The following is a 13,818-nucleotide window of genomic DNA, read 5'->3' on the forward strand; positions in this document are numbered from 1 at the left end:
GCTTGCTCAGGATGAGAGACTGCGACAAAGTAAAGACTCAAAACAATCTGCTGGCTCCTCAGATAAATAATGTTACTAAATGACTTTTTATGTATGTGGATGTTTCTGTTCAGTGCCCTGTGACGACTCCTGTTGTGATTCGGTGATATATAAATAAACTGAACTGAATTTGTGTGAGGTGAATTAGACACTAGCTCGTGTGTTATGGTTAGTGCCAATTGTGTAAATGCTGATTAAACACACATTACCATTTCCTGTTTATATTATTTCTGTAAGCTTTAGCTAGTCTTTGACACTTTTAGCTAGCTTTTCAACACTTTAGCATCTATTAGATATTTTGGCTATTAGCTGGCCTTAAGGGCTCAGCATACTCCATCCAAAGCCGAACAGTTGACGCACGGTCACGTGGTTGCAGGACGTTTGTTTTTGCATGCGCCTTAGTCTACAAGACATACGGTGCAGAGCTCCTGGGAAGCTCCTCCCACTGCACTATACGTCACCGCACAGGTTTCTTCCCGTCAGTCTCCACTCCGGTCCTGCATCTACTGTTTGGTCATAAATCTATCATGAAGAAAGCGGCACACTTTCAGCAGACTCTTCCGTACACGACAGCTGCTCGATCTTCATCCAGGAGTTTTAAACATTTGACTAATTAGTTGTTAAGTCGTGCAGCTGAATGTCTGAGTGCATTTCTGCATTGACAAACACGCCCTCAAACTCCTGACCAATCACACAATACTTGGTGCGTACGCCTGTGAGAAAAAGTTAGTCTCGGGCCTTGTGTTGAAAAGGGGCGGAGCTACTCTGAGAACAAACCGACGTGATTTTTGTCATGCAACTACAATGAGAGCCGATTTTGCGGCTTTGGAGGGAGTGTGCACTCTGTAACTAGCCTTAGCCTAGCTAGTGTTAAACAATTTTAGCTAGTATTTAGCTACTTTTGCCTTTAAGCTCACATTTTGCTGCTTTAGTGTTAACTCAGTTTCAGCTTCTTCAGCAGATTTTAAATATAAAACTTTGCTTTTTGGAGAAAATACAACTTATTCAGCTCTGAATTTACTTTTCATCCAAGTCTTGTTCACGCCTACAGAGTAAAACTCCACATTTGAGCCTTCATATCCTTTTTCTGAAAAATATGCACAACCTAGGCCACCATTTGGCGCTCCCCATACCGAAACTGATAGTTTGTTTAAAAAATAAATAGATGAAACAATAAATTGTATCGTTTTAGATTCCTTGTAACAAACTAGATTTTTCAGATCGAGGCAACAAATACAAAAGTGATCCAGGTTGGATCAAGATGTGCCTCAGAGCCAGACGTGCAACTTGATGAACCTTCTTTTTCTCTTCATGTCCTCAGGGTTTGTGGCAAAGAGCTAAAAATCCTGCATGAAACATCTCTCACTGACCCCCTCTCCTGTTTAGACATGGAATCAGAGACATGCACTTACAGACATGCAACAAATGCATAATTATTGTCTTATCTTAAACTCCACATTTAATCTCAAGTATAACCAATCACAATTATCAAAAGTTCATCGGTTACTTATGATTGAACAAATATGTCCTAGCAATCATAGCAGCCAAAGAAGAACTTGTGTAAAATCTCTGAACTGTATAAAAATGCTCAGTGACATGACATATTTTATTTAAAAAGTGCGCGAGTGGAAGTTTTGCAGCCTGTTGGGTCAGTCACATCACAGCCGGTGACTCAAAGAGAAGATGTTACTGGCTGTCCTAAAATTCACTAAATGACATCATCCCCTCAATTACATATTGGTGATATCCATGTAATATATGGTAAATGTTAAATGGACTGTACTTATATAGCACCTCTTATCTTATCAAGACACTCAAAGCTCTTTACCTCGTGTACCAATTCATACAGCACTCATAATCTCTACAAAACTAATAGAACAAATTATTCTAAAGAGACTCATCAGAGCTTTATCACATTCATTCACCGATGATACACACATCAGAGGAAATGAGGGTTCAGTGTCTTGCCCAGGGACACTTTGGCATGTGACGGCTGGTGGAGTCGAACCCCCAACTCTTGCATTGGAGGACGACTGCTCTAACCACTCGGGCACAGCTGCCCTTATAATAATAATAATAAGTAATATATATGATGTGGGAGAAATAACGTTGTGGAAAAGACGAAACGTGATTGAAAAACATTAAATATGTTTAGAACTACAAATTAACTTTCATATTTCAATTCTTGTTTTTTATCTATTTTTTTTGTCACAATTCCAACCGTCTTTCTTTAACTGGACGGTGAAACTGACCCAAACGAGAGCAACCACTACTCGTTGAGAAGCGTAAGAACAATGCTTTCCCATCAGCCTCCAAAAGTCTTCAGTAACACCAGAAAAAGTTGTTAATTTGTCACTAAATGGGTTTTTTATACGAGCACCGAAGACGGACATATTATGGTATCTTGACAGACATATGCATCATCTCTAGACGGAGAGTTGCATACCCTTTTCATCCCTCATGGTTCAAAGTCAAGGTCACAGATTAAGGTCAACGTTAAAACAAGGTCTTTGCTTGTCCCCTCCATACATTCTGCTCCACCTAAGATATTTCAATGAAACGTAAGACAACTCTGTACCACAAGACAGCGCGTTGATCCTTTCATCACCCTAACTTTAAGGCCAAGGACACAAATCAAGGTCAAAGGTTATACAAGGCCTTTGTTTGTCTGGACCATTGCTATAGATTGATGTATAATGGTTTGTTGAGAGGCGTATAATGTGTACTCAATAAAACAAAAGTCACTTAAGGGGTCTGAAAACTCACTAAAGATAAGGCACATTCATAAGACAGTTCTGAGAAATGGCCGCACAGACAACGCCGGCCGTGTCCCGCTCAGACGTTTACTTTCAGAAATGAAGCGGGCTGGGGGCAGGCGTGGAGCAGAACTCTGCTGGGCTGAAGCACGATGCGTTAAATGTGCGTCAGACGTCTCCCTGGTGTCATTTCTAAACATCAGGAACTCACTTTAGGGATCCTCTTTGTGGTCAACTACATTTTTTAAACTAATTACAACATTTCTGTGCGTCAACATCAATATTCCCCCGATAATCCATCTGTTTGTTGTTGTTGTGTAATCCCACAAGCAAGAATTGGCAACTAATGTCATCAGTTCATCACAGTACTGAGCCGCAGCTCCTTGTTGTTTTATTTGTTTTCTTTAAATCGTCGGCCAGCCCAGCCCTGTTACCACCTTAGTCAGAGGCATAAAGGCACGCCAGACTTATCCCCCTCCCTCGACACCTCGTGTGTCTTCTGAATGGGCCGAGGCGGTCAGAACACGTCTCAGTCCCGGACTGAGGTGTCTTGTCAATTAGTCTATAAAGTGTTAACACCGATGCTAAACGCCACAACGTAAATTCAACGTACCCATGTTCTCATAAGAAGATGTAGCTCAACACTTAGCTGTGCTACAAACCTGGTTATGAACTCGATAACTCAGCTGAAGTTGGGCTGTGAGATAAAATTTCAGTCCAGCAAAAAATGATGGGAGCTACGTGTACGTTGGTAAATTTAAACTTTTTTGTTTTTGTTGTGTTTAGGTTTATGGGAAGGGAAAACCGAGCATTGAAAAGAGGCTATTTGTGGTCAAAATTAAAATAAAACCATTTATTATTCGGCTTTAAACCAAGGGGTTCCTCAGAACGTTTGGTTAGATATACCAGATCTCTACAACCAGCTCTGGGATGACATTACAAGCTACTCATTGCACATTCCAGGAACTCGTCTTAAGCGCAGAGGTGACAGGGCCTTCTCTGTAGCAGGACCAAGACTTTGGAATGAGTTACCTCTGCTCGTCAGACAGGCCCCCTCCCTCTCGGTTTTCAAGTCCCGTTTAAAAACTCACTACTATTCAGTAGCTTTCAACACAAGATGATCTGTGTTTTGATCCTGTATGCTCCACACTGGTTTGTCGTCATTATCTGCATCGTTTTTTGTCTATATTCTGATTTACCTCATTTTGTATTTTGCTTTGTGTGTTACCTGTTGTTCTGTCTGTACAGCACTTTGGTTGGCCTTGTTGCTGTTTTAAGTGCTTTATAAATAAAGTGGTATGGTATGGTATAGAACAAACGGTAGACTTCTAACATGATGTCCTTATTGTCACAGTAAACTGTACTTTTGACAGTTAGAAGCTGTGGTAAAACGGTCTTAAATCAAATTATTTTACTTATTTTACAACTTAATACTAGAATGGAAGTCTATTATGGAGCCAATAAACAAGTGACATAATTTCAGCCATTCTAATTTAATTTTTAAGGACTCCTCCACACACAAAGAACTCTGCAACAGTGGGATTCGAAATTAAAACGTGTGGTGCCAGACTGTACAGTGGATGAACCAAGGAGTTTCATCTAGCAGCAAATATCCGGGCCATATCCATGCTGATTTAGTGCATCTACACAAGCCTAAACACTCATAAGTCACAACATTTACACATGCTAAAATTAAAGCAGAAAGTCTCCAATCCCCTAATCTGAGCAGAAATGTTTTTAAAAGCCTCTCTCACATTATTGAGTTACGTTTTACAGGAAATGCCGGATGTGTGCGCCTGTCGGGTATGCATGTGTTCTCTTATTTCGTCTTGGAGGAGAGAACTGTCATCAGCTGAACCACAACCTGAGAAATGCCAAAACCAAACAAATGTTAATACTTATCTTTTATTTATTTATTAGATTTAAATATTATAGTACTTATGGTGCCGTATGGAGTTCTGCAAGTAAAACCTGGGGGAAGACAAAGATTATAGCTTAGACTAGACTAGCTAATAATAGATATTACTTAGTACATACTATATTATATAAATATTAATAATAATAGCTAAGTTAAATAGCTTAAAGTAGCAAAACACTAGCTTAAAATATAAAAATAACACTAGCTAAAAGCTAAAAGAAGCCACATGCTAACAACATGCTAGCTTAAAGTGCCTGTGACATCAAATTTTTGTAATAAATATGAATGTATTTTTTGGAAAGATAATCCCCCCCCCACCAAAAAAAATAAAAAATGTCATGCTACTGAGATGAACAGTTGCTGAGAAACGTTCATGCATATTAACAGGAAGTGGTGACAATAACAGGAAGTGATGTCAAAGGGGAATGGTTGCATGTAAACAGAGCATTGCTGTAGTAACTTACAACACAGATAGCGGAGAAGAACCTGATGTTTCCTTATATTATTTTGAATCACTATCAGAGAGTTGAAGAGTCAAATCAAAAAAATAAAGACCAGGAAGTTCCCCTTTGATGTCACTTCCTGGTTCACTTTGGCCGAGCAATGTAACAAATTTTTAAAAAGCCAGTTACGTGACAAAAAGGATAAAATCATGTGTGTTATGACCAATTTATTAAATATCTAAATATTTTCTTTATTTATTTGTATGTCACAGGAGTTTTAAAGCTAAAACTCTATTTAAAGACTAAAAGTAGCAGAACAGCAGCTATAAAACTAAATTAATAACAAAAAAGAACTAAAATAGAACCGGTATGCTATAGTAACAATATGTTTGAGGAAAATTAAATTTTTCTATTTCTATGGGGAAAAGATTAGTAAATTAAGGTTAATATTCTGAAAAGTATAGAAGTTACAAAAATCATATCTCCCAATAAGCTGAATGTTTTCATATTTGAATGGGTAAAATAACACAAAGTTTGAATAAAGTAGTGTCATGGGAATGTGTATTATTTGCACTAAGCATGCTCCATAATTTTCACTTTCATTTTATATTAAAATGTTCCATGTCAGAATCAGTCGGTGTGACCGGTCAGTACAGACAACCAAGAGATGATTTTTATTATCCTCAAGGTTTGATTGATATGATGTTGATATGATGTTGATATGATATTGATATGATATTGATAAGATACAGTGACGTGTCTTAGAGAGTCCTTGAGTCTTCGACTTCCACCACCTGACGTGTCTCTGTGTGCAGCTGAGACTGATGATAACAGCTCGGCAGAGCGAGGGGCGTGGTTGAAGGCTGGCGCCGGGGTGATTCTACAAAACTAACTTTTTCATTTGGGGAAGTCAGAGCGGGTCAGAGCCTCAGACAGGTGAAAGCATTGATAAGTGTGAACCTGTAAAGAAATTGATCTGCTATGATTGCTGGCTGTTCTCCAAAGCGTTGTATCCTGCCATTCTGTGTTCGTCTGTCTCTCCTTCCTGTCCTCTCAAACTCAGCTGATCAAAGCAGATGGCCGCTCATCCCGAGCCTGGTTCTGCTGGAGGTTTCTTCCTGTTAAAAGGGAGTTTTTCCTTTCCACTGTCGCCTTTGTTCTTGCTCAAGATGGGAGACTGCGACGAAGTGAAGATTCAACGAGTCTGCTGCTTCCTTAGATTGAGAACTTTACTAATTGGCTTTTCTATGTATGTGAATGTTCCTGCTCAGTGCCCTGAGACAACTTTGTTGTGAATTGGCGCCGTATAAATAAACTGAATTAAATTGAAAAATAAATCTGATGAAGTCTACACCTGGTTGTTTTGGGAATCTCTTTTTTTCCATGACACTAGATATATACACACACTCAAGACATCACAAAAGCCAAGACTGGACTTAAAGCTAGTTTCTTGCAACTAACCTGAGAGCAGTGTAGGAGCCTAAAGACAAAGATGCAAAGTCTGGATTGTAGTACAGGTACACTGAGGACACGCAGGTAGGCAGGATGTCAATAACTCCCACTGCCACGATCTGCTCGTCCAGCCAGTACTGCTGGTGGAAAGAGCCGTAGCCCACCTCTGGGCCATCTGGGGAATTTCCTGCCTGGGGAAAATACGAGATGGAAAACAAACAAGAGACACTTGAGTGAAATAAAGTTTGTGTTTAGAGCTTAAAAATAACAGTGGAATGAAAACATGAAAGCTTTCCATTTATCAGCGACAATTTCTCAGACAGAACCATTTCTTTCAGTCCACTTAGACACAAACACGTATGTGTAATGGTGGTTTTTAAATGTTGAGCTTCCCTGCCTGGCCTCACGCATTATGTGTGGGTGTGTACAGTAGCCTCACATTCAGCCGGCTAATGGCTCCCAAATGTGGAGTGAAAGCCGGAGCAAGAGTGGTGTCGGTGGGGGGAACAAACCACAGAAACTCTCCAGGAGAGAACTTTTTAATAAAAAAAAACCCTGCATGAGCAAAATCCACTTCACCACGCGACGGTGGAGAGGTGCCAGGCTTTGTCCTGTGTGTCTGGGTCCACTCATTCCATGTGCCATGAAAGAATGTGGGTGTAGGTGTGCACCCCTGATATTGAGTCTATCCCACTAAGAAAACACTGAAGTGTTTGACCGACATAGTGTTTCTCATGCTGGTTTTTCAGCCGCGCCGTTTCCCCGCTTTTATCCCAGAGAGTTAAGTCTGCAGGCTTGGGGTTGGGGTTAAAAGTCACCTTATAAGGTAGAGTGTTGGTTTATATTTGTGCGCGTCTTTCCTCGGGTGCACTGGTAACAGGACCCCAGTCCTGCACCAGAACTCATCTGGACACAGTTAAGCTGTGCAGACACTGGTAGCTATCACAACACTGGAAGAAAGCTAGCTGGGTCGTCTGGTGAACCCCCGAGCCCACACTCTGACCAAATTAAAACTGACCAAAGAGAAAACAAGGCGCATACTCCTACACACACACCCTGCAAATCTGTGACACCCTGACTGATGGCTTTAAAAACAAAGCTGCATCACACAAAGCCCGACCCCTAAACACAAACGTTAGATTATGGATAGTGGGGTGGGAGGCGGGAGATGAAATTGTTTAAAGAGAGCTCCACATTAAAGGCTGTTCGACTTGGGTTTGTGGTTCTGTGTTTGCTCAAACGTGCGCTCAACTGCCAAACCTGTGTGACTTAGATTTAGTCGTCTTTACTTGCCCAAGTCTCTCCATGTGCAGCCCAGATTTTAGACCCATTTGAAAAGTGGCATCAAAAACACACAGCAGGCAAAAGTTTGTGAGTCCAAGTATAAGCAGACTCAAAAAAAACAGCAGAGGACATTTGTTTTGAGGAAATACTGTAAAAGATGATTAATTAATATCCACATTCTTCTACCTTCTTTTTCTTTGAGTAAACAGCTGACAGGGCAGTGTATGAGCATCATAAATGAGGTTGGAGGAAACACTCCGGAGTCCCCAAAGTTTGATTCAAAACGAGCAGCGAAGCACCGAGTGCGGAGTCTTCAGATGATTTCCAGAACTCAAATCAAATTCAAAGTTGACTGACAGCAGTACGTTCTCCATAACTACTATACAAAAATAAATGAATAAAACTACTTGAATAGTTCTTTATCGTTTTTGGGCTCTCGTACCCTTATTTGTATTTTTGGCTTATTAACAGTGCTTGTGCACTTCGACCAGCAATAATCGGGGTTGTAAGACCCTGATGCTGTTAATAAGTGGGAACTGCTGCTCTAGACCCCGGAGCGGTGCCGCTGACTGAGAACTCCCAACGGCTTGAGGACACTGAAGCAGGTTGAGCCTTAAGACACGAGATGCTGGTGGTTACACAGCAGAAGCTGTGACTGGCAGTCAAAAAAAAGAGCCAAGTAAAGATTAAAAATGAGCATTTACTTATTCGGCAGCTGGATAAGTTTACGTCGATGCTCGAAGTAGGCCACTACACACCAGTACACGGTACTGGCACGTCTAAATTTCCATCCTTAGTACTGTATTCGTAACAAATGCTAACAGCATTTGTGAGGGAATTGGGGGTAGAGGTTAAAGAAGGCGAGCTTGCAATCCAGGCCAGTTCAACCCCCCGGACCAACAACATCAGGTGAAGCGCCCACACCTGCCCCCACCCTCGTTTGCCCCACCTGGGCCCTTAACCTCCACTATCTGCTCCCCCAGGTGCCCTAGATGGCAGCTCTCTGCTCCACACAGAGGGCTGTGGTAGCTCGGTGGTTGAGTCAGGAAGGACATCCTGTGTAAAAACAATCGCCCAGTCTTTATGGGAGTTAAGTTTGCTGCGGCGACCGCTGAAGAAAGGAGCAGCCGAAAGAATCCGATCCAACTTTATTTATAAAGCACTTTAAAAACACCCATACAGGACCAAAGTGCTGTACAGACAAGTTAAAAAGCACAAAAAGGAATAAAATGAGACAAAAATGAATTAAAAAGACATAAACAGCTATGCAATAAAAAATACAGTAAAAGGAGTATCACATAAATAACCATATTAAAATCAACATCTCATATGGTGTCAAAAGCCTTGAGGGAAAAAGATGGGATTTAAAAAGAGGCAGCGAGGCGGCCTGTCTGATGTGGAGAGGCAGACCGTTCCATCAGGAGCTGCTACGGCGAAGGCACGGTCACCTCTAAGCTTGAGCTTTGCTTTGAGTGCATTCAGGAGCAGCTGATCAGCTGACCTGAGAGCACGTGAGGGGGTGTAAGGCTGTAGCAGCTCGCAGGGGTAGGGTGGGGCAAGACCACCGAGAGATTTAAAAGTAAATAAAATAATCTTAAAACTGATCCTAAAATGTATGGGCAACCAGTGAAGGGAGACTAAAATGGGGGAAATGTGCTCGTGTTTACATGTGCCAGTTAAAAGACGTGCAGCAGCATTTTGCACCATCTGAAGACGGGCAATGGAGCAGCTACTAACCCCCACATAGAGAGCATTACAGTAATCCAGCCTAGCAGTCACAAAGACACGAATTACTGAAAGAAGAAGAAGAATTGGTGAGGGAGTTTGCAAAATGTCTCAAAACGTTTACTTGCATGAGTCACAGGGCCTCGCTTTTTATTATTGGGGTTTGACAATGGACTATTTGACGATTGAACATATTTGGAAGAATTTGCTAAACAAATCTGCTTTCAAAATCGAGTTCTTGTGAGAATCTAGACCCCGTCTCAAAGCCTTCTCAATTTAGTCTCCGTGAGTCAGAAAACACCAGGTTTAGGAGAGTTTGTCGACCTGTGAAATCAAATAAATAATGAAAACAAAAAAAATACAAAACAAGAACAAACTATGATCAAATTGAGACAAGAGTAAGAAAACTGGGACCAAAATAGTTTCCACAAACTGTTCCTTGTGTTTGCAAACATCTAACTGGATTACAACAAAGTCCATCCAGGTATAAAATCCAACATTTTTCAGTCAGGTCATCTGGACAGTTTCTAACTGGATTCTTAAAGAAAATATGTGCTTTTTTTTTTTTTTTTTGGTTGCAATTTTGTGTCTCCAAGTAGTTGCAAACAGTTGCGAGACACAGGTGGTTCTGAAACGTTTTAAATTTTGACCCACAGTGTTAGAGATTAATGACCCCAACTAATGCTAACGGAACAAACGTTGATAAAAATCCAACTAACGAGGGTATCATGTCAACAAAAACAACCATTCCAACCATTTTTATTTAATTTACGACTCCCATTTTCATTTCCAACAACATTTGTTAAAAAAAATAATAATAATAATACATCCCATTATCAAAACCCTTTTAGCTTAGTTTGAATTATGGAGACCCTCTTAAGAGCCAGAATTGCTGTTTTATGACTCACAGTGGGGTCGCGAACTTTAGCATACTTATCATAAATCTACCTTTTACTTTATTTTAGTCTTATAGATGAAAGACGAAACGTTTCAACAAAATGAAATCACCTGACTTAACTTTGCTGGATTTTTTTACTTGGATTATTGAGCATGAACTTTGATGTTTTGAACCACTTTGGCCACGGTTGCCTCAGAGGAGTCGGCGGGGGAGAGGGCGGACTCCAGAAACCATCTTAGCGCCATCAAACTGGTTGACCCACTATGTGAAGGTGCTGAGTTTATTGTGGCTCCTCAGACTGACGAAGTCTTCTGGATGAAAGACGACGCATTTCAACGAAAAGAAACCGTCCAGAGTATTGTTGGATTTGTTGTTGGATTTTTCTACCTGGATTAATAAGCATGAAATTTGATACATAAATCTACCTGTTTGCACCAACTGTAAACCGATGCATATCAACATAAACTACGTTACCCACAGAACATTGGTACAAAACATATGTTTGTGAGCTAATCAGCTGAAAGCGTGAAGCGTTGGTTGAGGGCAACAGTCCCTTAGCATGGGTCAGCATGGCTGTGTGAGCAGCAGCTTGTTACTTCTTGGCACCGGTTCCATCAAGAACACTGGAGCCTTTGTAAAAGGCCTCCACTCTGTCATTCAGGAGCGGTAAGTAAAAGGAAAGTGCACGAGGGGATTTTACTTACCCCACTTCAGCCGTGGACGCTCGAGTAAATCTACATGAATGTAAACGCTGTAGTCAGAGACGTAATGGCTTTCTTGTCTGAGTTTGCAGGTCTGTTTGGACGTTTGACCTCTGCCCACGTCTGATCGCATCTGAGCGACCTGCGCAGCACCTCACACGACAGCTTAATGGCTGCGTCCTCGACACCGAGACAACAATCTCAGCGTTTAGCTGGAAAACTTCAAACCGCCGCAGAGCTTCCACAGTAGCCCCAAATCGCTCACACATGGCCTCAACACAGCGCCGTGTGAGCAGAGCGTCGTGTTTTCTAACCTCGGGGTTAGAAATTAGTCCAACTTTGTTGAAACTAGAATATAAAACTGTATTCACTAAAGTTGTTTGTCATTACAGTATTTGAATTGTTTTAACAGTTGTCTTTAAAGAAACTTTATAGTACGGACTTGACTTGTAAAGTGTGAGATAAGTACAAAAGTTCACAAACTCTAAATATAAGAAAATATCTTCCTAAATGAGGTCATAGTTATATCCAGAGGTCATGGCACAGATGTTTTTATTTTTATTTTTGGGCCAGTATGTGCTTTTTACCAAACAAATCATAACAATAATTGATTAACTTTGATGGAAATATATTTACCAGCCTTTAAAAGAAGTCGTGCTCCTAAAAATAATATATAAAATATCATATTTGCTTTAACTTCTTGAGCTGTGGGCGACCGTGAGCTGGTTGTAGCTGCTGCTGCATCTTTATTTTACATTTTGGTAACTGATAAGCATGCGCAGGCATGGCTGGTTGTTGATTTTTGAAGTGACCAATATCGACTGAAAAACAATTTATTGATTAATCGGTCTATCTCTGACTATATCTGCATCTAATCAATGTTCCCGCAGAACACCTGAAGGACTGTTGTGAAATGATCTAATGTGTAAAGGCTGCAGCAGCTAAATAAAGTAAAACAGACCCGTGTTCTAACAACAGCAGCATTCTTTCAAAGAATGCACATCGCCCGCCATGTTGCACGCTGCAGTTTGAAACAAAGATCGTGAGCGCTTAGACTATGTGATGGGGATGACCGTCAACTACTACCACACCAACATGTAGCTCCATGGCTGTAAAGTCCGTTGAGGGTGCGTGCTAACGTTGATTAGTTGTAGCGTCTCTGTGCATCGAATTGATCGTTTGTAGAATAAACAAAATCACTTTTTAGATATGCCTGGCTTATATTTGATATTCCTTGAAATAGGCAGCTAATTCTGTTAACCTGGGGATCTTTATATTCCTTCATTTCAGGCTTTTTACTGAAAACATTTTTACTTTTGGACATTTGCTATGATGCGTAACCATAACAACAAGGTGGTTTTCTACAACTGGGAGCTGCTGATTAACATCTGAAAAACTCAAATATTACCTCAAATACTGCTCAAATAGCCCCAAAATGAGTTGAAAAGGAGGTGCCGCGGATGCATTTCCATCTAAGTGGAGGCGGTGCTCGAGTGCCTGACCACCGAGATCTTGGAGGTGGCAAGAAACATGGCTCACGACAGCAGGAGGACCAAAATCGTCCACCGGCAGTTTCGTCCGCGACGATGAGGGGCTAAGCAGGCTGCTGGGAGGAATGGCCTTCGCTGGGGGAGGAGCTCTGCCCAGCATTCAGGTGGTCCTGCTGCCCAAGAGGACTGAGAGGTCTGCTGGGTCTGGGTGGATGGATGAGCATCTGCAGCCAGTTTCTTAAGATCCACTGTGGGAGGGACCCCTACAAGAGCTCCTTCCTGCCCACAGCCATCAGCATCTAGAACAACTCTAATGAAACTAGGATGAGCCAGATCAACAATTAATTTACCTTTGGGATTAATAAATTATTTCTGAATTGAATTGAATTAAATTTTCTTTTGTTTTTTTGGAGGGGGGGTACAGGTGTTCTGAAGAAAACAGCACCCCATCTAGAAAAGCGCAGTTAGAAATTGACTTTGGGTGTTAATACCAGAGGTATATAAAAAAACTGACTAAAATAATAAAAACGCAGTGACAACCTCATTACTTCTTCGAATTGCCCATTTTAACCTCAATATGAAACATGTAGCAGAAAAAGATAACTTTCTGACACGTATTAAAATCAGTTCACTGGTTTATGAATAGGCAATTACATGATCGCCTACCTTTCATGGCGGCGGGTAATAAATAGAACATCTGGCTTATTAATTCTGACTTTGAGGTGTGTGGAAATCCCAGTTTTCAACACAGATAAGATTCCTTTCCACTCTAAAACTTTTCTTGTGTTTGAGTAAAAATCAGCGAACAAATAACGAACATTTACGTTTAAAGCAGGATTTTGGCACCGAGCTGCAACAGATGTTACACGAACGCCTCTAACTCCCCACATCTTTCATTCACAGACGTGAATCCACACAAGAACGTTCAAATAAAAAGTTAATCAACATACAATAATGTCAAATTTTAACATAATTTCATACATCTGAGCATGCATCAGGATACATCTGTAGCACTTCAAAATTTGCAGAAACTAAATTGAGAAAGTTTCCAGATGCATGCTCAATAATCCAGATAGAAAAATCTAAGAAAGTTAAATCTGGACGAATTTTCA

General features: G+C 40.8%; 1 protein-coding gene across 1 annotated transcript in view; it reads right to left on the minus strand.

The window, feature by feature from the left end:
- LOC119422654 (arginyl-tRNA--protein transferase 1) overlaps window positions 1-13,818 on the minus strand; it is a 118,184-nt gene that overhangs the window by 41,879 nt on the left and 62,487 nt on the right. Inside the window, exon 9 of the mRNA XM_037690078.1 lies at window positions 6,618-6,799. Coding sequence (XP_037546006.1) covers window positions 6,618-6,799 — 182 coding nt within the window. The remainder of the gene's footprint in view (window positions 1-6,617; window positions 6,800-13,818) is intronic.

The sequence above is a fragment of the Nematolebias whitei genome, chromosome 1, assembly GCF_014905685.2.
Source record: "Nematolebias whitei isolate Nwh7 chromosome 1, NemWhi1, whole genome shotgun sequence".
NCBI classification, from domain to species: Eukaryota; Metazoa; Chordata; class Actinopteri; order Cyprinodontiformes; family Rivulidae; genus Nematolebias; species Nematolebias whitei.